The sequence below is a fragment of the Misgurnus anguillicaudatus genome, chromosome 18 (genome assembly GCF_027580225.2).
Source record: "Misgurnus anguillicaudatus chromosome 18, ASM2758022v2, whole genome shotgun sequence".
NCBI lineage: Eukaryota > Metazoa > Chordata > Actinopteri > Cypriniformes > Cobitidae > Misgurnus > Misgurnus anguillicaudatus.
In genome coordinates, this window is record NC_073354.2 from 36,368,169 (window position 1) to 36,394,631 (window position 26,463).

At 40.6% G+C, this 26,463-nt stretch overlaps 1 protein-coding gene across 1 annotated transcript in view; it reads left to right on the top strand.

Moving 5' to 3' along the window:
• Positions 1-321: 321 nt before the first annotated feature.
• Positions 322-26,463, top strand: part of plcb1l (phospholipase C beta 1-like) — a 115,516-nt gene continuing 89,374 nt past the window's right edge. Inside the window, exons 1-3 of the mRNA XM_055185507.2 lie at positions 322-700; positions 3,562-3,639; positions 16,946-17,014. Coding sequence (XP_055041482.2) covers positions 602-700; positions 3,562-3,639; positions 16,946-17,014 — 246 coding nt within the window. The 5' untranslated portion in view covers positions 322-601. The remainder of the gene's footprint in view (positions 701-3,561; positions 3,640-16,945; positions 17,015-26,463) is intronic.

Below are 26,463 nucleotides of genomic sequence, written 5' to 3' on the forward strand. Positions count from 1 at the left end.
TCTTAAACTTGCTCTTAAAATCTTTCACAAATCACTGACTTTTTTCTTTTATTATTTTTCTTTTATTCGTTAAAAGTGTCACTTGTGCTTCTGCTCCTTACTGAATAAGGTACAATGTTTCTTAATGTTTTCTTTATTTTTTAAAGCCAGAGATAACCGTCAGAAAGAACCCACGATAATGTTTGTAATGATGACAATACAGTAATAAAAATGGGCGGTCAGTTTTATATGTAAAAACTAATAGCTAAGACATCGTGTATAAAACAGATTGTTATTTAAATGTCCCTCAACATATTGCGTAAAAGACATTGAAATCATTGTTTTAGTTTAACGTATTTACAAATCGTGTTCTTACAGAATGTCTGCTGTCAGTTTTTTTTAGAGAGACGAGCGCAGGGCGGCGCGCCGGAGCACAATGACTGACTGACGACTGTACAGTATTTAACACGATCTGAATCAAGTCTGCTGCTCCTGCTATTTACAGCAAAAACCTAGCACCTTTGCGCTCGGGATACTTTTCCACAGTCCCACGAGTGAATATTTGATCTTTTTTTCGGCGAGGAAACATCACTTAAGTGTAAAATTTTGTGGACGCGCACAGATGGCAGGAGCGCAGCCCGGAGTTCACGCGCTCAAGCTCAAACCCGCTTCTGTGCCTGAGAGCCTGAAATCAGGCAACAAATTCATGAAATGGGATGATGTAAGTATCACACACGTGCGCGTCAGTCCTTATCGATGCAGTTTCTCTGTGTAGCGCGCGCAAGAGTCTGTCAAAGTTGTCATTACATTTTAGTCCACTATATTTAAGTCTCCTTCTGTTGAGTTTTTTCTAAATGATACAATAATACGACAGCTTACTATTGTCTCCATCATCTATTTAGATGTCTGTCTGTCTGTTCGTCTGCTTGCATGTTGGCATTGAGTATAAAGTTTCGGCAGTAACAAAAACTTTCTGAATAGCAGGAGCTCGTTTAAGATCTGTAATTGAATCTGTGAAATTGGTTTTCCTCCGCTGTTGCATTCAATCTACTCTAGAGCTCAGTTGTTTCTCACTGACAGCAAACAAAAAAATGAGAGCAGAGGCTTTTATTGGCTGGTAAAGAGCAAAGACATTTAATTTTTCCTGGATGAAAAGCCCTGTCATTTTGCCTGCATCTCCTCCAGAGATCTCAACAATGTTGCATGCTAATTTTTGAGTCCACAAATAAAAACGCTATTGCATATCAACAATTGACTTGTGACTTTGTGTTTTAAAGGGACAGTTTATCCAAATAATGAAAATGTATTCATTTAGTCACCTTCGTGTTGTTCTAAACTTGTACAAGATCTTATTTTTCTGTTGAACACAAAATAAAATATTTTGATAAATGATGTTTATCACACAGTTGATGGCACCCATCAATAGTAGGAAAAGCAAATACTATGGAAGTCAATGGGTCCCATTAACTATTTGCTTACCATCATTTATCAAAATATCTTCTTTTGTGTTCAACAGAATAAAGAAATTCATACAGGTTTAGATCAACATGAGGATGATGAATGAAGTCAGAATGTTTATAGTTGGGTGAGCTATTCCTTTAAGGGCACTTATAGTGTGTTAAAAGTGCAAAGAGGTTCTGTTTCCGTGTAGAAAGCCAAGGGTATGAAAACACTGTCGTAAACAACATGTCAATACTGCTGTATCTTGGCCATTGCTTTTCTTAAAATAATAGCTTGTATAATCCAAATGAGTAAAGAATCCTGCTGAGGCTTCTGTGAATATAAATGTTTGGTCTATTTATAGGGTTAAGTTCAGCAATATCGACAGTTGCTGTGTCAAGTTGTCTGAGTGTTTTAGCACATATGGCATGACACAAGCTCATCTTTCTAAAGGCTTCACGTTTGACAGGTCACACTGGAGCCTTAGATCAGTTGTACACACACAGATTTGTCTCATTCTTAAAAACATGTACCAAATCTTTTGGAATTTTTTTACATCATAAATACATGATGTGACAAATCTAAGAAAGGATATGTTTTGTTTTATGCTATTTAACACATTATGGGTCAGATTTACTAACAGCTTGGGTCAGCGCAAATCATCCTTTAGGCCGTAAATAACGACTGTCGGGACACGCAGTGGATCATTATCGCTGAAAAGCTGTGGTCTAGTTATTTTGCGATCAACCTTTTTGTATATGCATTTCTAGGAGTTTCCCTTTCAGATGCAAAATTTGGGGGAGAAGATTATTTAAATGATTCAAGCAACGACGATTTACTAATGTTTGCACGTGTGTTATGACTGGCATTTGCAGAATTATTTAACCCTGAAAGAGCATGTCTTAAATAATTTTGTGCTTAAAATGGCTTCAATTGTTGCTGATAGGAGAAGGCATTGCAGAGATCAGAGAGCGTGTGTTACAATGCAGAGGATTTTACACATAACGGTTTATTTGGAATGCCAGAGGAAAATATTTTTCAAAAATATTATTTGCCAAACCATGTTATTGTTTAGTTGCTGAAGTAAATAAAAAAGGATTCACTAGTAGAAGTCACACATTACCAGACGTTTCAAAACTTCTTATAAACCTTCATTTTTTTGTCCTCCAGTTCTTTTCTGTGTCCTATGGCTTCGTTACCTGAGATTTCACACACAAATTTACTAAACAGGGCAAATTAGCATGAGTGTGCAATTCCAAAATTGCCCCAAAAGGAGTGGTAATATCTGTGGGTTATTTACTAAAAGGCTCAAATTAACTCTTTACCTGCCAGTGTTTTTTTAAGTTGCCAACCAGCGCCAGCATTTTTCATGATTTTCACAAAAGCTTAATGCCTTCCAGAAAATATTCTTCTTTAAATATATAAACATACAATATATAAAATGAAAAAACATAACCTCTGCTTTCAAACAAAAGCAACAAATTCTCTTCTTATCACCTCTCAAATATGTGTAGGTTTCTTCAAAAATATAACATTTTGAGCAAAAAGCTGAGACAATTCCATTTTTGTGAAGAACTTTTGATAGAGATCAGATTCAGAGTGATCCTTAAAACATACACAGAGTTCATACTCTTTCACATGAGGCGTTGTTTCCAGGTTGTATAAATTGCGGATTAGGGTTAGGCTTAATTGACGAGTTAACTCGTCAATGGCGGGGAAAGACTTAAATAACACAGGCACAACAGCTGATTTCCATAATGACCAACACAATCTAATAAGAGCAGTGCAAATTAGTTCAGGGTCACAAATAAGCAGAGCTGATCCTCAGGTGGGTGACCTACTAATGCCATGCGTTTGAGTTTAGCACCACGGACATCAGATATAACAATTTGGGGTATGATATAACAGCTAATGAAGCCAAAGTACACTAAAAAAAAGGAGGACAAAAAAATGTTAGGCCAAAGTGCCAATTATCCACTGCGTGTCTTTAGTAAATCCCAACATCTTTATTTACCTCCAAAATGATGGTTTGCGCTATTGCAAGCTGTTAGTAAATCTGGCTATATGTGTGTTGTCCCAAAACTAACACTGATTGTGTTGTTTATAACCCATCCATTCTAAGAGTGTTGTCTTGTGTTTCAGGACAATTCCACGGTAACCCCTGTGACACTGCGTGTGGACCCTCAGGGCTTTTTCCTGTACTGGACGGACCAGAACAAGGTAATCGTATTTGTGTGAACGAAAACTTCTTAAATGTTTTGCAAAAATTTGTATCAAGCATCAGTTGGTGTATCAGATCAATGTTGGTGACAATTCGCATTTTATGCTTGTCCATTTTTGCTCCAAACCACTGAGTATTCAAAAGATATGACTGCAGCAAAGTTTGAGAAAAAGCCAAATTGGTTATTTTTATGAAAAGGAAAATATTTCCTTCAGGCTAATGTACCATAACACTTGTGAGATAGTAGTATGTAAATGTCAAAACAGGCATGTTTTAACTCTAAATCCCGACCAGATTCAGTTACAGAGAAACAGTGAGACACAAATGCTGTTGTTAAGGACACAAACAGTCCTCCTACATAATCAGATCTCTCTAGATATAGTTCAATAGTTTAAATTTCATTTTTATTTTCCATAATCCATATTACAGTTTTACAGCTTTACAACAGTACAGTAAATATATTCAGTATAAGACTATAAGTACATACAGTATAGGCATTTAAAAAAGAAAGTTATGATTATATTGCAAAATACATGAGGATTAGCAACAGCTATACATTTGTAAATGGTAAATGGTAAATGGACTGCATTTATATAGCGCTTTTAACAGACCTATGGCCATCCAAAGCGCTTTACAATTAGCCTCACATTCACCCATTCACTCAACCATTCATACACCGACGGCGGTAATGAATGTAATCAGAGTGTTTTCATAAGACATATATTAGCAATTCTAAAAACAATTGTCTATAAGATTTTTAAAATTCTAGTGCTATTAAACAAATATACATGTAACAGATCTCACCTGAGACCTTGTGAACTCATGCATTTTAGAGCACTTGTGTAGCATATGTGTGTTACAACTACATGTAATGTTTTGTTCATTTCTTTGTGCAAAAATGTGAAAAAACAGAAAAGGTTGAAAAACAAAGAACATAACAAGAGCTTGGACAGCAATAAGCCAGAACTGATTCTAATATGACATAAAGATCTATTTTGTTTATAGAAAAGAACAGGAATGTGAAGTGGTTGCTTTCCGGCTATCCATAAGCAGATTTGACTAAAATATTTGCATGAGGCCACAGGTTCTCTGTCAGCAGAAGAGCAGAGCGGGCTGGACTTTGACTAGGGCGTGTGGCAACAACTAAAAGTTTGAATAATGTACCATAATAACGGCTGAAACCAAATCTCTTTTGTGAATTTCTTAGCGGTTTATCACATGCTGTCTCAGTGTGCTGTATATACAATAGCTACACCACACTCAAATGTAATGCTCTTAAAAAAACACAAAGAGATATATGTCATAATTTAAGTCAGTTGGTCTTGAAAATATTTCATATGTTTGAGAGCATATTGAAAAATCTGAACACAGTTCATGATGTTCCTGAAATGTACATTACAGTTACATGTACCGTATTCGTTTAGCAGCCCAAGACAACTTACAAATGAGGGAGAATTTACCATTTTGTCCTTACAAGGTGTAATCTACGATGCTATGTTTACAAGTTTGGCTAGTGTTAAGGCTAAGAAAGGTGGAGAACATGGAAGAACAGCCTGTGAACAGAGTTAGACTGAGGGAAAGTTGCCAGTTAGGGGTGAATGCAGTCTAATTCTGTAATTTTTTGTAAATAAAAAAATAGTGTGTTTTTCTCAGGAGCGGATAGCTGTAAGTGTGCATTGTTATTGCAGTGCATTGTGGGGTTAAATGAGTGCACTCAATAATGTCCACTATCATTTCGGACAAAACTAAAAATGGATGCTCCCTCAAATAGTGCACTATTTAAAGGTTTGGGGGATATTTTGGACATCGCCTTTGTGTTCCCTCACTTTCTGTTGTCATGGTTATTGTTATTATTAGTTCCTTTATTTCCTCTCTATGTAACAAAGAACAAAATTAAAACTACAAGAAGACGTCATCTGTCCGAGGTAAAGACACAAAATCTAATGACAATAGTGTCTGTTGCATTTATCTGCTTTGATGCGTTTATTACACACAGATGAGCACTCAGGAGCAAGGATTCAGATACAGTACAGTGTCACACAGAAAGTCATCTTAAAGCGTAACTAAACCCCTGGTCAGAGCCTGACTCCACTCGTACCAAGTGTGTGGTGAGATCGTAACAAGGGTGTGGTAAGCTTGAACTTGCTTACGTCACGAGTTATTTTTTGGACCCAACATCCAATAGGAAAATTCAACTGCGGTAGCCACCGTTCAACCTGAAGAGGACAGCACTCAGACGTTTTTACACCATATATTGCAGTATTGAAACACTTTATATCCAAATGTCAAAAAACTTACTAAAATCAATGAACTGCACTAATACAGATCATTAACTAAAAAAGTTGGTTTAGGGTTTAGTTACTCTTTAATTCAGTTCAATTTAGATATATACACGTTTGTTAATATTTTAATCGCTATAGTACTTTGTAATTTGATTTGTTCATGTTTGCTTATTCAAACGTCACATGTTTTATCTTACTTAACCCTCAAGAGATCATAGGGACATTTAGTGCCATTTTGATTTTTAAACCATCTAGACTGTGATGATTGAATATTGCCCAAAATTGCCAGAGGTTAATCATTTTTGATGAATTTGAGAATTTTGGTTTCAGTTTTTTAAATTAGATTAAAATAGCTAAGCTACACAAAAACCGACACGTGACCCTAGGGACAAAAAATGTCCCATTGAAAACCATTATACATATTGCCCCCCCCCCCCCCCCATTTATCTTAAGTAAGGAATAATTAACGTCGGGCCATTGAATTATTAGAAAAATAATGCACACCCAAGGTGGTGATGCGGCCATAACGCGAAACGGACAAATAAGGACCTTCTTAAAAATCAGTACCAAGTATTTTACAGTGCCATGTACTAATAACAATAATATAATACTAATAATAAAATAATTAGATGAACGAGGTGCCCCCCAGTGAAACAGGAGGCCCACTCATTCTGTATTCTCTGGTGCAGACCCTGAGCCTAGGCTACTATTTTTTTGGTAGGCATTAGGCAAACTAAGCTACATGTCTGCTGATAGTTAGTTTCTCACATTTCGTTTTAGCAAGAAGAATGAATGATGGAAGTAATGTGTTGTGATGCGAGGCAAAGGCGAGGATCCAAATGCAGTTACACATAAGTTTATTTAATAAAACAACAAACAAGCAGGCAGGCAGGCAGACAGACAACGGGCAAGGCATGGAGTAAACATACACAACCATACACGACGACCAGCCATGGGTAAGTGAACAAACAGTGAATATATGTGAAACAATGACCAATGACAATGCAGAGACAATAAGTAACTAATGACACACGAGAGGGAATGAATGAGTATAATCAGTGTCCATGGTAACAAAGAAGTGGGCGGAACAATCAATAGACAGGAGGGCAAACAAACTCAAGGCAAGGACAGGCAGAGTCATTACATAATGCATCACATTAATTATTTTATTCAAAATATTTAAAGGGATAGAACAGCCAAAAAACGATATTAAACCCATGAGTTACTCACCCCCAAGCTGTCCGAGATGCATATGTCCATAATTTTTCAGGCGAACACATTTTCAGTTATTTTAGAAAAGTTATTAGTTTGTTGTTGTTGTTTTTTTTGGGGGGGGCAACATCTCTTCAAAATTCCTGTGCACGTCCCTGGTCTGTCCAATTGGTAGTCTCCACATCTCCTCTTTCTCCTCTTGCTGTGTTTGTATCTCTTTATTTTTTTAGGACAGAAATGTTTGAACATGGATTTACATGTTACCCAAAATGGATTGTTTCCTGGTAAAATGATGTCTTTTGATATGAGCTATGGTAGATAAGCTACCGGTAGAGAAGAGTTTGTGATTCTCAGCTCCCTTTCTTTGTGGACTCTCTTGTTTTTTTTTTTTTGTTCCATTTCTGCTTTCAGCAGAAGTATGTCAACGATTTAGGTCACACATCTTTTTTCTCATGTGCAATCAATTTCATTTGATAAGAGAGTATCAAATTTAAACAGCAAGCAGTTGCTTTGGGCCTGCCACTGAACCAGGGGCGCATCATACTTAAAATACTGGCTCCCCTGCGTCATTGTTCCTCGAGAGAGAGAGACATAAAGAACGGAGACGGAGAGGAAAATAACTGAAAACAATCACTAAGATAGTAAAGAGACAGAAAAAGAAAGAGATTGTCACAAACATGCTGGCACATCTAAGACATTTCTTCAGTATTATTGTATTCAAACTGTAATGATTGTTTTTGTTCACTTTCACTTTTGTTGTGCAAACGCTTCTTTCCTATTCTAAAACCACATTCAGTAAAACAATGTAAACTTACATGCATGAGATTATAAGTGTTGTCATTCAAACCCAATTCAGTTTCCATTTTTCTATTAATGTTGTTTTTTTATGGTTCAAAAGCGCTTTGTGTCCATGTGAGAAACTTAAATGAAGTTAGGTTAAGACTTTTGAGAAGAGTTGAGTTAGTTGAGAGAACTGTAGGGTAGGCCTAATATTGGTAATATTAATGGTAATATTTCACAATATGTTGCATGATGTTTTCTCAGGGTTTTGTTTTGGGCCACATTCTGATGACAACATGAGAGACGATATTTTGCCATTTTCTTATTGCACACTTCACAATCAATCCATTAAAGAAACTTTGTCCTGCTTTTAACTGTTTCCAGTAATACTATAAAAGGATCTGCTTGTCTTTCTATTGCTTAGAGTCATTAAACCCCCTTTAAAAGTTGGCGCTGGAGCTTGTTTCAGTCACGGCTTTGTGTATGGATGAGGTTCATACCTAAACCCATACGTTCATCTGTGTTCATCTCATGGGCAGTTAGTCACCTCCAGATGAGCATGGTCTTTTTAAACCAATAACCTGAGCCTTAAAAGCCCAAATTTATGTCAAATTGTAATGGCGACAATGGTGATGTGACGTCACAGGCAGCAGACACATAATTCAATACAATTTAATTTATATAGCACTTTTTTGTTCATTGTTCCAAGGCAGCTTTACATAACAAAGAATATAAATAGGAACAAGGCAAACACAGAAAAGCAAAGAAAAAAGCATGGCCGTTTATAAATATAGTTTAGAATGGAGTACATGGAGTGTCAATGAATTTAAAGTTACAAATTGATTTCCTTATTTGAATAATGTAGTAAATAAAACCGCATTCCAACGTAGAGGCCGCGTAGGTGCATTTAAGGTGAAGCTGCATAGCAATTCTGTGAGAAGCAATGGGCTTTGATGATTGGGGGAATCTTATGTGCATGCAATAGACACACATTGGATGCTACTGTTACTGTGATTGTGCCGCTTTACACACAGCAGGATCTTTTTAAAGACACACTTCAAAGCTTTATATTAATAATGACCTTTGACTCGATGCCTACTGTTGCAAACAAAGAGAGACCTTTGCTTTAAACCTGCTTGCGCACTTGCTTATGTCTACATGGAACATGAACGTTTTAATAGCTTGATGCAAACCGCTCCTTGAAGTCATGATTGCTTTATTATTCATGTTGGTGCATGAACCGACACGGTCAAAAAGTCATTTAGTCAGCTCTCTTAGACCAGTACCAGAACCAGTGCAGTATCAGTTCAGGACCAGTAGTTACTGATTGATCCCTCTTTGGCCAGAAATGTTAGATCCTACCGATTCAGGTTCCAGTTCTTGCACCAGTGTAGGTCTCACTACAAAAGAAAAAAAAGAAAAAAGTTAGAAAACATGGTCAAAATATGTACCCCCAGCTGTCACTAAGCCAAGACCCTTTAAAAAGGTCCTATTAAGTACAGTTAGGTACAGGTATGTATACATTTGGTTACAAAATGTACCTTTGAGATACTAATATGTATCTTTGACGTACAAACGTGGGTTGCATGTGTGTGCAAGATTATGTTGTATGCTGGCCAGGAGAGACAGTGTCTGTGTATGCATATGCGACCGTTGGAGACTCATATTTACTTGTGAAGACATTATAGCACCTGAAATACCAAAGTAATGGAAAAAATGAATAACAATGCATGATCAAATAAATGCAAATATGAGATAAAAACAAATGTATGAAATTAAATATATGGAAATAATAAATGAGATACAACACAAATCTGTGTTTGTACTGAATTTTCAGATTACACACACAGAGATTGCTTTAAAACATCACACTGGAGAATTCTAATTGACATGCAAGAATGCTTAACAACAGCGCAAAATATGGATTGTTAAGTTAAGATTATTAATGTTTATGGATTTAATATCATGTTCTTTTGCAAATGTCATTGGTCATTTTAAATTTAGCAAAAATGGTTTGAAAAGTAACGATTCAATTCAATTCAATTCAATTTTATTTATATAGCGCTTTTCACAATACTCAATTGTTTCAAAGCAGCTTTACATTAATAAAAGCAGTAAAAGCACAGAAAAACGACAGATAGCATAACATAATACACAATAGCATAAGCAGTCAAATTTGCTGCGGCTATGACGCGACATTATGAGCGAGCATATTACTAATGTTACGTCGAGAAGAAGAAGCTAAGTTAAGCCCAAGCAGGCTACCTCCCCGGGGTAAAAAACCCCCTAGGAGAAAAAAAACAAAAACCCCGGGTTGTTTAGCCGAGGAAATAAAAATAAAAGTCCTAGGAGGGAAAAACCCTTGGGAGATATACATGTATATACACACATATTAACGGATAAGGAGCTTAAGCAGAGATTAAGCAGAGATTAAGCGGATATTAAGCGGATATTAAGCGGGTCCTGCCGGTGGTCGTTGGTCAGGCATCAGCTGGGCATCACATTGAAGGACGACCAGTAGATCAGAGGTGTGCCGACTTTCACATCTACCGGAACTGGGTCTGTTTGTCCCATTGTCCTCAGGGTCAATGGGACCCAGGGACGAGACAGGGAGAGAAAAACAAAATCATATTAGCGTAGGGGCCGTTCACATGTAATGCAAGTGTCACACAGTGATGTGGTTGAATCAGCTTAGTTTCAGACAGACTAACTATTGCAGCATAATTATATTATCCACAGTTGAGGATTTTGCAAATTGGGGGCCCACTGCGACGGTATATATGGTAACTAAGGGTCACCTTCCGATTTTTAAGAGAAAATGAAACCTGTCGACCCGTTTGACTAAGGCCTGTAACCCCACTGTCGTCGTTAATGCAGGTTCAGTGGCAAACGGGTTTGTATGGCATACTATTCACAAGAACACGAAAGTTCCAAAATCGCAATCCGACTATAGGTTAAGATAAGATTTTTATTTATTTATTTGGTTGATCTGTGTTATGACCGCGAGTGCTTTGTTCCGTACAGATAACTATTTCGAGTTAAGTACTTTTACTAGACAAATTATGCGAATGCTTTGTTGAAGATAAAAGTTTTAAGTCTAGATTTAAAATTATCGACTGTGTCTGATTCTCGGACATCGGTTGGTAAATCATTCCAGAGCTTAGGGGCTAAGTAGGAAAATGACCTTCCACTTTTAGACACTTTTGATAGTCTAGGGATAATCAAGAGACCAGAATTTTGTGACCGTAGTGTGCGTGATGGATTGTATTCTGATAGTAATTCTCTAAGATATGAGGGTGCTAGGCCATTTAAAGCTTTGTAGGTGATTAGTGATATTTTAAATTGTATGCGATATTTAACTGGTAGCCAGTGTAAAGATGCCAGAATTGGGCTTATGTGGTCATACTTTTTAGATCGAGTAAGTACCCTTGCGGAAGCGTTTTGAACTAGCTGAAGCTTGTTTACTTGATTTGAGTGGCATCCCCCGAGTAGCGAGTTACAATAGTCTATTCTAGAGGTCATAAAAGCATGGATAAGCTTCTCTGCGTCAGATGTAGACAGTATATGGCGTATTTTCGAGATATTTCTAAGATGGAAGAATGCTGTGCGGCAGACGTTGGCGATATGACTATCGAAGGATAAGTTGCTGTCGAACATCACACCTAAGTTCCTAACCGTGGAAGATGGCACCACAGTGCAGCCATCTATGTGCAACTTGTAATCTGACATATTATGTTTGTAGCGATTCGGTTCAATAATAAGTATCTCTGTCTTATTGGAGTTCAGCTTAAGAAAGTTATGTGCCATCCAGTCACTAACATCGCTAAGGCAGTCTGTTAGCTTAGAAAACGTGTGTGTTTCGGTGGGATGTGAGGAGATGTAAAGCTGGGTATCATCCGCATAGCAGTGAAAACTTATGTTATGTTTCCTGATAATGTCTCCTAGAGGTAACATGTATAACGAGAACAGGATAGGACCTAAAACCAAACCCTGCGGTACACCGTATTTAACCAGGGAGTGATATGACTCTTCCTCGTTTACATAAACAAAGTGATAGCGATTGGTTAGATACGACCTTAACCAGGCTAGCGCCTGACCACTGATACCAACATAGTTTTCTAGTCTATTGAGTAAGATTGTATGATCTATTGTGTCAAAGGCTGCACTAAGGTCTAATAATATAAGAATTGAGATTTCACCACGATCGGATGTTAATAGGAGGTCATTTGTAACTCTAAGCAACGCTGTCTCTGTGCTATGGTGGGGCCTGAATCCTGATTGGAACTTTTCATATGTACTATTATTTGTCAAGAATGTGCGTAACTGGCTTGCCACTACCTTTTCTAATATTTTCGAAAGAAAAGGGAGATTTGAGATTGGTCTAAAGTTATTAAGCTCTCCCTGATCAAGCTGCGGTTTTTTAATCAGCGGTTTACTAACTGCTAAGGGTGTCACGATTTCGATTTTAAATCGAAATCGATCGAAATTAAGTCACAGCTTCGAACTTCGAATTAAAAAATGGGATCGTCGATGCTGCCACGCCCCCATTTCACGTCCGGTCGGCTTGCCAAGCGAGAAAAAAAACTCTCAGAGATACCTTTAAAAACATCTGTCCAGCGGAATGCGATCATATTTTAAACACGAGAGATGCTACAACTTCTTGAAATGCATATCATAAACAGGATTACCAGTGATCTGACTTTGGACAGAGTGCAGCTCTCTGCACGTGCGCGATAGTGAGGGAGGCGCAAAGATGCAGCGGGATAACTTATATTTTAAAAAAAAGGACAGTTTGCCTCAGCTTGCATGAAACGCATAAAACTGAACAAATACATAAGGATTACTACTTTAGTTTATGTTCAGACTTCGGACAGATGCGAGCACGTGCACGTGAGACAGAGAGAAGCGCAGCTGCTTATTATGCTGGATTTATTTCAGATGCTATGAGTCCAAGACACGCGCATTAAGTCCATGTGCATTAAGTCCATGTTAGAGATGCGCGGATGGAGTATTATTTCATCCGCAACTGCATAACAAAACTCATCATCCGTTTCTGACCAGTTTTCAAAACTGCACCCGCCCGCCATCCGCTGACTGGGCGATGCAAGGCGCTGCTGATGACAGCCGCGAGACTAGAAACCTCTTGAATATCAGCAGTGAACTCCGTCTTCGATCGGCGCACAGGGACAAAAATAAATAAATAAATAGCCTAAATTAAACGCACGAATTACATAGCCTGCACTGGTGTCATCCTGATTTACCACGTTGTAAAACTTATTCCAGGCAACCCTTTCTGACATTCTATTTCCTTTGTTTTTAATTCTCATTTTTTGAGTTTGCCACGTTCCTCCTTCGCCAGCGTTGATGAGAGCTGTGTCAAAATGCATCCTCATTTCTCCGCGCTGTTAATGATAGAACGAATGGATCCTTAACAGCCGAGGATATCCCAAACAATTAAAAGCTTTATTAAATAAAAGTGTGTATTTATTAGAAAAGTTTTTCTTGTCACTGTTTTAGTATTATAAGTTATGTTTTGTGTTAATATTATTCTGTTTATGTTGCGTATATTTCTAGGTTGATTATTTGATATGCTGTTGAATAGATTAATCTACATCAATGTGTCATATGTTCTAAAATAAATTAATATTTTTCTGATTACATATTTATTTTAATAAGTCAGAAATGTCTCCGCTGTTTTCTGCTGACAGGCGCGGTGCGCGCTACTGGGGGCGTGTGCAGCAGGTGACGCAAATTTTGGGTCCTCAGAAGGCTAGACCGTCTCATTTCAGTTCTTTTCTTGAACTTCTGAGGCTGCCACTATGAAAGACAGAGATGTCACATGCTTAGAAGGACAGAGCTAATAACAAGCAGTCGATCCGGCACCCGCCCGAATTTAATTAAAATATTATTTTTCGTCACGTCATCCGCCTGATCCATGTAACTGCCAACCGCGCATAGTCCATGTGCGTGCAAGAAGGAATCCTCTCTCTACAAGCTCTCGCGTTAAGTGAAGCCCACAAACCCCCATGTGAGTTGTGCAATGTGCATGTTAATGTTAAAGTATTATAATAATAATAATAAATAATGGCATATCATTTTTGTCTAAATTATATGCCATATAAAAAAATGTAAAAATCGAGAATCGGATCGAATCGTGACCTTAGAATTGAAAATGTAATCGAATCGAGGATTTGGAGAATCGTGACACCCCTACTAACTGCTAGTTTGAAAGCTGTTGGAACATATCCTATTTCTAGCGATTAGTTAAAGATATTTAGAACCGGGAAGTTTACTATTAGTTTCTGTTTGTTCTTTATTTCTAGTCAGTTTTGCAACCGTGCTGAAGAGGAAACGAGGGTTATTATGATTCTCATTTATAAGCCTGCTAAGATAGGTAGATCTGGCGGTTTTAATAGCCTGTCTGTATTGTTTAACACTCTCTTTCCATGCTGCACGCCATACCTCTAACTTTGTGCTTCTATAATTTCTTTCCATTTTCCTAGTTGCCTTTTTGAGTGCTGCGGTGTGATGATCATACCATGGAGCTGGCGGTTTTTCTTTCATTCTCTTTTTTCGAATGGGAGCAACGGCATCCAATGTGTTAGAACAGACATTGTTTAGGTTTTCTATTACAATATCTAGATCGTCAGAGTTATCTGCTACATGTTTAATTTGGGACAGGTCTGGAAGAGTGCTAATAAATCTATCTTTAGTGGTGGAAATTATTGTTCTGGCTAATCTGTAGCATGTTGTGGATTGACTGATCCTATCTAGAAGTACAGTGTATGACACAAGGTAATGGTCAGAAACTGCATCACTCTGAGGTGATATTTTGATGTCATTAATATTGAGCCCGAGTGACAGAATTAAGTCTAATGTGTGCTTACGAGTATGCGTTGGCCCTGTAACGTTTTGTCTAATATTGAGAGAATTTAGAACATCCATAAATGCACGTCCTAGTGCATCTTTTGGGTTATCCACATGAATATTAAAATCACCAACGATAAGAGCTTTATCTACAGTGACTACAAGCTCAGACAGGAAATCTGCTATTTCTTTAAGGAAATCTGCATGGTGGCCCGGAGGTCTATAGATTGTAGCTAAGGCAAAAGAGAGCTGTTTGTGGTTACGATCGGTTATTTCCATATTTAACAACATTAGTTCGAATGATTTAAATTTTACTTCAGATTTTTGGTTTACTTTAAAAATTTTGTTGTATATTGTAGCTACACCACCCCCTCTCCCCTTTAATCGAGGTTCGTGTTTATAATAATAGTCTTGTGGGGTGGATTCGTTTAAACTAATGTAGTCGTCTGCTTTAAGCCAGGTTTCTGTTAAACAGAGTGCATCTAAGTTTTGGTCTGTAACTATTTCATTGACAATAGGTTCTTTATTGGTAAGCGATCTAATGTTAAGAAGGCCGAATTTTAACATTCGAGGTTCATCTGTTAAAGTATTGTTGTCTAATTTTATATTAATCAGATTTGTACCAGATGTGGCAAGCGGTGCTCTGTATTTATTTGTTCGGGGAACAGATACAGTTGAAATGTGTTGATATTCTGGTAAGATTGACTCGAAGTGCTGGGATATAAGTGATCTTGACATATCACGGCAGCTAACAGATGGACGGTTAAGCAGATCCGTCTGTTGTCTGACTGATAGTCAGACTGTATTCGAAGTAAGACTATTGGTCAGATTTATAGAGAGAATCGCCCTTCCTTCCTGAGATGGATGGAGGCCATCTCTCTTTAGCAGGTCAGGTCTCCCCCGGAAATGCTTCCAATTGTCTATAAACCCTACGTTATGCTGAGGGCACCATTTTGACATCCAGTCGTGAAGAGACAATAATCTACTGTAAGTTTCATCCCCCCGGTAGGCGGGGAGGGGACCAGAGCATATTACATTGTCTGACATTGTTTTAGCAATTTCACATATCTCTTTAATATTATCTTTGGTGATCTCCGACTGGCGGAGTCTGGTGTCATTCGTACCGGCGTGAATAACAATTTTAGAAAACTTACGCTTAGCATTAGCCAGCACTTTAAGTTTTGATCTAATGTCTGAAGACCTGGCTCCCGGTATACAATCGACTATGGTGGCTGGTGCCTCAATGTTTGCGTTCTTAAGTATCGAATCTTGCAGCACGCCCCGATCACCTGCGGACGTCTGTAGCCAGTGTGATGTGAGGCAAGCTGAATCTGCGACGGCCGGGCAGCGGCTCCTCCACGGCTTCCCGATCGCTTTCATTCTGGGCGATGGCGTCTCCGTTCCCTCGAGCACGGTCCGTGAAGCTGCACCGCGTAGGGTGTTCGCTTTTTGCACTTCTCGGTCGCTTGTGGATGTCTGGAGCCTGGGTGAACTGGGCGCTGTACTTCGCGTAGGATCTGCGATAACCGGGTATCAACTGCTCCACAGCTTCCTGCTCAGGTGAGGACAGGTCTGAATAGCATACAGTGGATGAGTCCGCCATTAGATCGGCTGTTTGTTGATGCTAGCGGGCTATATGCTAACACTGGGTGTTTAGCAGTGATAAATCGTTTCACGTGGTAGTACTGCTCAATAGTCGTCACGGTAAAGTATTCTTGAGATAAACGAATATGTTATATTATATAAATAGGAACAAGGTAGTCAGAAAATAGGATTTGGATGATAAACTTGACGGAGCTCTGATGCATGACGCTCACTCTGACTCTCACTCTGATGTAATCCTCTGACGTAAGCCACGTGACAACTTCAGCAACAGAAAAAATATAAATTAAGGAGTTTTGAGTTTACCTAATTCATGTTAATTTGCCTTTTATGTATGTATATATAAATACCTGCTTATTTAAATATTGTTGTTTATTTATTGTGTAAATCTGTGGTTACTGCAAAATAAGTTATGAATGATCTTGCAACGTTTTAATTGATTGCAATGTTGTGGATAAATGTTATACAATACAGGTTCTCTCTCTCTCTCTCTCTCTCTCTCTCTCTCTCTCAATGATCTAACACTAATATGATAATATCATAGATGTGTTTGTGATTACAGGAAACAGACTTATTGGATATTTTTTTAATCAAAGATACAAGAAATGGAAGACATGCCAAGACACCAAAGGTAATGAAAAAATGCCCAGACCGTCTCTTATAAATAGCATAAAAAAGTGTGTCAAGATGACAAAAAGCAAAGCTATTTTTGGAGCTGTTATCACAGCGCAACAGTTAAAACATTTAAACACTTAATCCACCACTCATGGCCCCGCTCCTAACACAATTGCAAGCATTCATTTAGGTTGTAGTGGTGTTGGAAGGTTAAGAGAGACAACAGGGCTGCGTTCAGCCCCGACAAAACGTTGCACAACGTTGCACAATGTTTATTAAACAGAAACGGTGATGTGTTGAACGCCCTGTTGTGATGATGCAAGAGTTGCAACTACGGTAGCTGAGAGGCCATTCTTTGTGTTCTTTTTTAAATGTTTCTGAAGCCTGATGAAATCGTTATAAATGTGTGTTTAATACTGTAAAAGACCCTCAATGTTACAGTCACTGACCTTGCCGTCCAAAATGAAAGACAACATTCCAACTTGAACCCATTGAGCAAGCTGTCTCTTTACTACCGCGTGGTTTTATACATCTTGCCGCTGATTGGGCCGACATTTCTGACACACCCACCAAACAAGAGAAAACGCTTCTAAAACCTGTTGCATTCCGTTGCACACCGTTTCCAGGAAACATGTCGTTCAACCCGGAAACCGTAGCAAAACGTTGTGCACCGGTGTGAGATTGAACGTGCCCCAGCTTTCCAGTGAGTGGGTGTGGTTTCAGCTTCAACAGAGGACACGCCCCCAGCGTTTGAGAGCAGAGAATGCTGCCTATTTTAATAAGTTATTTTATTTAATTGTCGTTTTTTCTAGCAATTACATTTAATTGGGTGATGAATAACACATTCAGAACACATTTAATATCAGATTTTACAGGAACTTTAAGAACAAGACCAACAAAACCAGTCCATTCTACGCATGTGCAAATCATCAGGGGCTGTACAATAGTATTTATTGATTAACACAAATGAAGCCTAACACAGATTAATCAATGTAACTTTATTTACAACTCTTTATTCAGTTTTGCTTCATGTTTCATACTCTTCAGTCATACTCTTTCATAACAATCAGTTACTCCATGTGCAGCTCTTTACTAGCCCTTCTACTGTACAAACTGTATATTCTACCTTCTAGATTGCATTAAAATGCTTATTAGTAAAAAATACTTAGTATTTTTTTGTATTTCCAGTCAGAATATATAAAAATGCTTAAATTAAGATTCCTAACCCTACCTAATAAATATGTTTATTTTTAACAAACATTCATTAGGCACCTTATTTCCACTTTTCAAACCATTTCTTTAGCTTCTTATTGAAAAAGAAATGTTTGTTTGATCTGATATATGATACAAAAAGGAAAAGAGTGATGTTGGCATAAAGGTGATTCGAAGCAGTGACATTGTGTCAAAAACAGTTCACTCACTTCTGCCTGCGCCACTAAAGTTGTTGAATTTTACTGTTTTTTTTAGTGGCCCAACCAGACATTAGTGGGCGGAGCTACTATAAACAGCGTTTGCCAACAAGGGACCACTCTTTGTTTTAAGATTAAATAGACATGTCATATTTTAAACATTGATGCTACATTAGGCTACATTTGAGTTCCACCAAAAGGCAAATAATCTTTCTCTTTTGGGGTTTTTAATGTCACTGAGAGATTACATTTTTTCTTTTATTTTATACGTAATTTTTATTTTATTTTCAACAGTGTTTAAAGCTACACTGTGTAGTTTTTTGAGTTAATTCTTAGCAAAAACCCATGTGTTCTTTGAAAAATATGTGCTCATTCATATGTAAATAGGCTACTTCCACTAACTAATCAAAGTATTCTCGTATTGTAGTGTAGAATAGGGCTGGGCGGTATGACAATATATTCCGTTACCGTGGAATAAAATGTCAGACGTAACAGATTTTTCTATTCCGTCTATTCCGCGGAATGCAAATAAGTGGGCGTGGCTAACTCTGCCCTCCCGCATGTTAGACTGAGTGTGATGGAGAAATATGTAAAATAATTCACTCATAAAAAATTAGCGCGTTTTTTGTGCAATTTATATAATAAGTGCCAGTGAATCCACCACGGGTCTCGCAGCGACTCTCGCTCGCTCTTTCTCTCTCTCTCTCTCTCTCTCTCCTCTCTCTCTCTCTCTCTCTCTCTCTCTCTCTCTCTGTGCTCATGAAGCAGCCGGCCGGTCTCTCGCTTGCAGAGGTCTCTAGGCACGTGCAAGAGCTGCGATTCCAAATAAAGAGTTCTTCTCGCACATAATGCTAATAGTTGTAAAGTTTTCTGAACTTTAAGTAGGCTAAGACAAAACTCGCGTTTATATCAGTTACATGTGCGCTGCTGGAGCGATGTAGTTTGACGCGCTATTTGCTTATACAAACATAGCCTATTTGATCGGAAAGATGAGAAAGAGACGCAAATGTTAAGGTCTAATAGAAAGTAAAGGGTGTCAAGACCTTAAAACAGACTTCATGATCATCACATCATTTATAATATCTAGATCTTCGTCTCTCATATAGGCTAAATAGGTATTCATCCTGTCTGTAGGTTTTGCATATATTTATACCTGTTCATTTTACATATTGCCTATTTTTAATGTAATGTATGGATAAATGCAAAATACAATGAAGGCATACTATAGCTTCAATGGTCTACAAAATTAATCAAAAAACTATATAAACTGAAAAACATTTATACCGTGAAATATACCGTTCCCTGAAATAAAATGACTCATTCCGTGGAATAAATTTTTGGTCATTCCACCCACCCCTAGTGTAGAATCTGCTATTTAGAATACATATGGGCGAGGTGCTCGACTGGCTGGATCCATGTTGTGCCAATACATTCGCCAGCAAGGGGAACATTCCTGACATTCAAGCTCCGCCTTTCATGCTTTCAGACTACACTCACACTGGCCGCTAGCTGAAGTATGTGTAGGCGGTTTACGTCATCAAGACAGTCTTATTTCAGATATTAACAATTATAAAGCTGACAATTATTCTTAGTTAATTGTAAATTGATGTAATATGCTTATGACTTGCAAATGTAATGCTCAGTTAACTTAATAAACCAGGCTTGATGACGTATGCAGCCTGCATATGTGACCTGTGTAGACTGAAAGCCTTCGGATTCAACATCAGCCACACACCGTGATGATCCCGCAATCTAATGCTTTGATTTGAGGCCGATTTGAAAGCCTGTTGAAGACCTATTCTTGAGGACATTAAAACAAGTCGCCAAGAAAACAAAAAAGAGATTTAAAACGACAACGCAACAGGAAAAACAACAAGACCAAAGTCTGTATTGCAGTAACATACTGCAGTATTGCAGTTTTCCAAGATATAAACAGCTCATGAGGCTTGAACTGATGCAGAAGTTGCCTGCTTTCTATCTTCTCCACAGGTAATGAGTCTAATGCCAGTGAGTTTATTTATTAAGAGAGAGAGTGCAATAGATAGGAAATGTTCACAGCCAGTGTCCGTAGGCTTCCTGCTTAAAGTCAAAGCACCCCACAAGTCCACTGGAAAGATAATAAATCCACAAGAGATATCAGAAGTAATCCACACACGATCGCTGATGTAATCCACACAGGTAGCTGACGTAATCCACACACGTTCGCAGACGTAATCCACAAACGTTCGCTGACGTAATCCTCACACGTTCGCCGATGCGAATCACGAGCCACAAAGCAATCCGGCGCGATCGTTGGTGTACTGCCTAAAAACGAAGCAACCAACAACCGGCCGAAGAGTGAAGACAGGAGTCCAAACAGGAACTAAATCCAAACAAAGAACTGAACCAACATGAATAATAAAACCTGAAGCTGAGACAAATAGTCCGGAAACCAGCGACCGATCCTGGGAGCGAGAACACAAGCAGAGCGTGAAACAAGGCTAACAAACAGAAACAAGCTCTCTGGACTGGCAGCGAGGCAGTGATCTACCGGAGACAACGAGCACGTGAAGCAGGACAAACAGAAAGGCTTTAAATAGGAAAAGATGACAAGACACGGCTGGCAGACAATGAGAAAAACAAGAGGGAGGGGCAAGTGCACACATAAGGGACCGTCACCAAAACAAAGGTAACATAACACACGCTACCGATCAAACAGGTGTCATGACAGTACCCCCTCCCCCACGACCGTCACCAGACGGACCCGGAGGAAGCTCACCTCGTCGCCGACGAAGATCCTCGATCATACCAGGATCCAGTATGTCACGAGCCGGCACCCAACACCTCTCCTCCGGACCGTAACCCTCCCAGTCCACTAAATACTGATGACCTCTGCCCCTGCGACGAACATCTAGTAATCTCCTAACCGTGTAGGCAGGAGCACCGTCCACTAGTAGTGGAGTGGGGGGCTTATGGGCAGACAGGAGTATTAATACGGGCAAAAATCACTGGTTTAACCCTGGATACATGAAAAACAGGGTGAACCCGACCAAGAGTAGGTGGCAACTTAAGCTTAACTGCTACCGGACTGATGACCTTAACAATACTGTATGGACAATGAAACGAGGAGCTAGCTTACAAGAAGGCTCACGGAGAGGCAAATCCTTGGTGGAAAGCCATACTTTCTGTCCACAAATATAACGGGGTGGAGGTCGTCGGTAGCGATCAGCCGCAGCCTTGGTTTGCCTGGAAGTCTGTAATAAAAGGGTCTTAGCTCTCCTCCAAGTGCGTTTGCACCTTTGAACGAAAGCCAAAGCAGACGGAACCGCTGCATCGGGTTCTTGTGAAGGGAACAGGGGAGGTTGAAAACCGACGGACAACTCAAATGGAGATAAATTAGTAGAGGAGACGGGAAGAGAATTATGCGAATACTCAACCCACGGAAGCTGTTGGCACCAGGAGTTCGGATATCGAGACGACAGACAGCGGAGAGTTCGACCGAGATCCTGATTAGCCCATTCACATTGCCCATTGGTCTGCGGGTGATAACCAGAAGACAAGCTGGCAGTGGCGCCGATCTGTCTACAAAACTCCTGCCAAAAACGAGAGATGAACTGAGGACCCCTATCTGACACCACATCAGTCGGAAGACCATGTAACCGAAAAACGTGATTAATCAGAATCTGAGCCATCTCCTTGGCAGAAGGGAGTTTAGGTAGGGGAATAAAATGAACCGCTTTAGAGAAACGATCCACCACCGTCAGAACAACAGTGTTACCTTCAGATGCCGGTACGCCAGTGACAAATGCATGGGCTATGTGAGCCCAGGGGCGGGAGGGCACGGGCAAAGGTTTAAGCAGACCAACAGGTGTTTGATGGGAGGCTTTACTGCAAGCACAAACATGACAGGCTAATACAAACTGTCTGACGTCCGTAGCCATAGAGGGCCACCAAAAACGTTGGCGGACGGCAGCCAATGTTCTCCGAACCCCAGGATGGCCGACAAACCTGGATTCATGACCCCACCGGATGAAATCAGAACGTAATGACTCTGGAACCCACAGACGACCCGCCGGGCACCCCTCTGGGACTTCACCCTCTCGGCCGGCCTCTCTCACCCGCTGTTCAATTCCCCAGACAAGAGCACCGACCACTTTTCCCTCCGGAAGAATTGTCTCGGTTTGCTCGGACTCTGAATTACCAAACACACGAGAGAGAGAGCATCAGGTTTGATGTTCTTAGAGCCGGGCCGGTACGAGAGAGTGAAGTTAAAACGGTCGAAGAAAAGAGCCCAGCGAGCCTGTCTAGATGTTAACCTTCTGGCTGAACGGATATATTCCAAATTCTTGTGGTCCGTCCAGACCAGAAAGGGCTCCGAGGTTCCCTCCAACCAGTGACGCCACTCACCCAGCGCAAGTCTGACCGCCAGCAACTCCCAATTACCTATATCGTAATTTCGTTCTGCTGGGTTTAACCGGTGAGAGAAAAAAGCACAAGGATGCACTTTCCCATCAATGGACGACCGCTGAGATAAAACGGCGCCTACCCCGACATCAGATGCATCCACTTCCACTATAAATTGATTAGCCGGGTCAGGAATAGAGAGCACAGGAGCAGAAATGAAACGGGACTTTAATTCATCAAAGGCTTCCTGAGCTTCTCTATTCCAGCGGAAATAAACTTTAGAGGAAGTGAGAGCGGTAAGAGGTTTAGCGATCTGACCAAAGTTTCTGATGAAACGCCTGTAAAAATTGGCGAACCCCAGAAATCGCTGAAGCTCCTTACGAGTGTCGGGGACAGGCCATTCGGCGACCGCTTTAACCTTTGCGGGATCAGGACGAATCTCTCCCTCTGCAATTATGAACCCCCGAAACGAAACCGACTCCTTGTGGAACTCGCACTTCTCCGCCTTAACAAACAGTTGGTTCTCTAAAAGCCGTTGCAAAACTTGGCGAACGTGCTTGGTGTGTATCTGCATGGAGGGAGAAAAGATTAGAATGTCATCGAGATACACAAAGACAAACTTATTAATCATGTCTCCCAGCACTTCATTTACCATAGTTTGGAAAACAGCTGAAGCGTTACAAAGACCGAATGGCAGAACGCAGTATTCCCAGTGTCCAGATGGAGTATTAAATGCTGTCTTCCACTCATCACCCTCCCTAATACGTACCAAATGATAAGCATTGCGCAGATCTAATTTGGTAAACACGCGTGCTCCCTGTAATGATTCAAAAGCTGAAGACATTAAAGGCAAGGGGTATTTATTCTTAACAGTAATGTCGTTTAGCCCTCTATAATCAATGCACAGACGAAGAGAACCGTCTTTCTTTTTAACAAAGAAAAATCCAGCACCTGCTGGAGACGAGGAGCGGCGAATGAGGCCGGCATTTAAAGCTTCATTAATGTATTTATCCATAGCCTCTCTCTCGGGTGTAGAAAGGGAAAATACACGACCCTTAGGCGGAAAAGTACCTGGGAGAAGATCAATGGCACAATCGTACGACCGGTGAGGAGGTAGGGAGGTAGCCGGAGCCCTACTGAAAACCCGGTGCAGACCAGAATACTCCGTCGGGACCCCTGAGAGATCAGCAGCAGGAATCTGAAAGGTAGAACAGACAGAAGCAGAAGGAGCAGGACCAAGACACGAGACATGACATGAAGATTTCCAAGACAAGACAATATTGTTCTGCCAATCAACGTGAGGATTATGTTTTATTAGCCAATCATGACCCAAAATGATGGGAGAAAGGGATGATTTTAATAAATAAAATTCAGTTACCTCACGATGATTGCCAGAAACAAACAAACTCACAGGGGGTGTGCGATGGGAGATCACTGCCATGTGCTGACCCTTTAATGTCCAGGCAGAAAGCGGAGAGACTAAAGGAATGGCAGGAATGCCCCAGGACTCAGCCAAACTGACGTCCAAAAAACTTGCCTCGGCCCCAGAGTCCAGCAGTGCCTGTGAGGAGAAGTCTGAGTTATTAAACTTGATAATAACAGGTAACAAGGTGCGGCTCACGGGAGATTTGTTAAAAGATGAAATGCCCACCGATACTCCCGAAACTACCGGCGGGCAACCCCTTTTACCGGACACGAAATAACCATATGCCCCGCCTTGCCGCAGTAAAGGCATAAACCATTGGACAGGCGACGTTGCCTCTCGCTGCTGGTAAGACAGAGCCTGCCCAGCTGCATGGGTTCCCCCTCCGCCTCGAGTGAAGAAGATGACGTGACTGGAGCCTCAGGTGGAGACAAGATGGCCTGACGAAACGGTTCTCAACGCCAAATCGATTGCAGACTCTAAAGACGTGGGTAGATCCTGTGCGGCAACCTCATCTTGAATGTGGGCGTCGAGACCCTCAAGGAATTGAACGCGAAGTGCAGCATCATTCCAGCCGCAGGTGGCTGCCAAGGTCTTAAAAGAAATGGCGTAGTCCGTAACAGTAGACCCACGCTGCAATAATCTGACCAGTTCAGCGGCTGCCATGTCGCCTTGCAATGACCGATCAAAAAGTCTCACCATCTCCTTCTTGAGGGTCTCGAATGTGGTCGTGCACGGGGCCTGGGCCTCCCAGACAGCCATTCCCCAGTCTCTCGCTCTCCCGGTAAGCAACGTGAGGACAAATGCCACTCTAGACGTCTGTGAAGCGAACCTCCGGGGTTGGAGAGCGAAGACCAGGGAACACTGAGCTAGGAAGGCCCGGCAGGTGTTAGGGTCACCGTCATAGGTGGGTGGTGTAGCAGTATGAGGTTCGCGATCAGTGCTGGGAGAAGTCTCGCTGGGTGATGGAAGCTGATGCTCTCTGACTGACAGATTAACTTGCTCCAGGCGGTCGCTTAGCTCCGCGAGCCGGCCAGAGAGGAACTGAAAGTCATGAGAGGCCGAAGCCAACATGGTGGAATGTTGGTCTAGCACTGCCCCCTGCTGGCTCAGTGCAGAATGCAAAGTGTTCAAACTCTCCTCACTCGCAGACTCCATCTTGACGTGCTCGTCTGTCAGGAGAAAATACAAGGAGCCGGAGTCTAATGCAAGTGAGTTTATTTATAAAGAGAGAGAGAGTGCAATAGATAGAAAATGTTCACAGCCAGTGTCTGTAGGCTTCCTGCTTAAAGTCAAAGCACCCCACAAGTCCACTGGAGAGAAAATAAATCCACAAGAGATATCAGAAGTAATCCTCACACGATCGCAGACTTAATCCACACAGGTTGCTGACGTAATCCACACACGTTCGCTGACGTAATCCACACACGTTCGCCGATGCGAATCACGAGCCACAAAGCAATCCGGCGCGATCGTTGGTGTACTGCCTAAAAACTAAGCAACCAACAACCGGCCGAAGAGTGAAGACAGGAGTCCAATCAGGAACTAAATCCAAACAGAGAACCGAACCAACAGGAACAATGAAACCTGAACCAGAGACAAACAGTCCGGAAACCAGCGACCGATCATGGGAGCGAGAACACAAGGAGAGCGTGAAACACGGCAAACAAACAGAAACAAACTCTCTGGACTGGCAGCGAGGCAGTGATCTACCGGAGACAACGAGCACGTGAAGGAGGACAAACAGAAAGGCTTTAAATAGGAAAAAGATGACAAGACACGGCTGGCAGACAATGAGGAAAACAAGAGGGAGGGGTAAGTGCACACATAAGGGACCGTCACCAAATCAAAGGTAACATAACACACGCTACCGATCAAACAGGTGTTATGACAGTCTATGGTGTAAACTCAAAGTTTTATAGTTCCTTGGTTATTAAGCATGGTTATGCATAACACTACGTCTTGTTAGTGTAAACGCGCATGTGGTTGAATGTGTTTGAACAGCCACACGCCGTCTCTCCACCCATTTATGTAATCTGAGGTACTGAGATCAATGTTTTACATCTTTTCTGACCTCTAGCACGAACACACGGTGTACAGCGCTATTTTTATCCTTTCATTGATAAAACTAAAGCGGGTGATCTGCGCATCCTTCATTAGTTTCATTTTACAAGTGTGTGAAAGTTGCACAATTTTATTTCAGCCATTGCGCTGAAATATCAGAGAAAGCTCTAACATACAGACAAAACA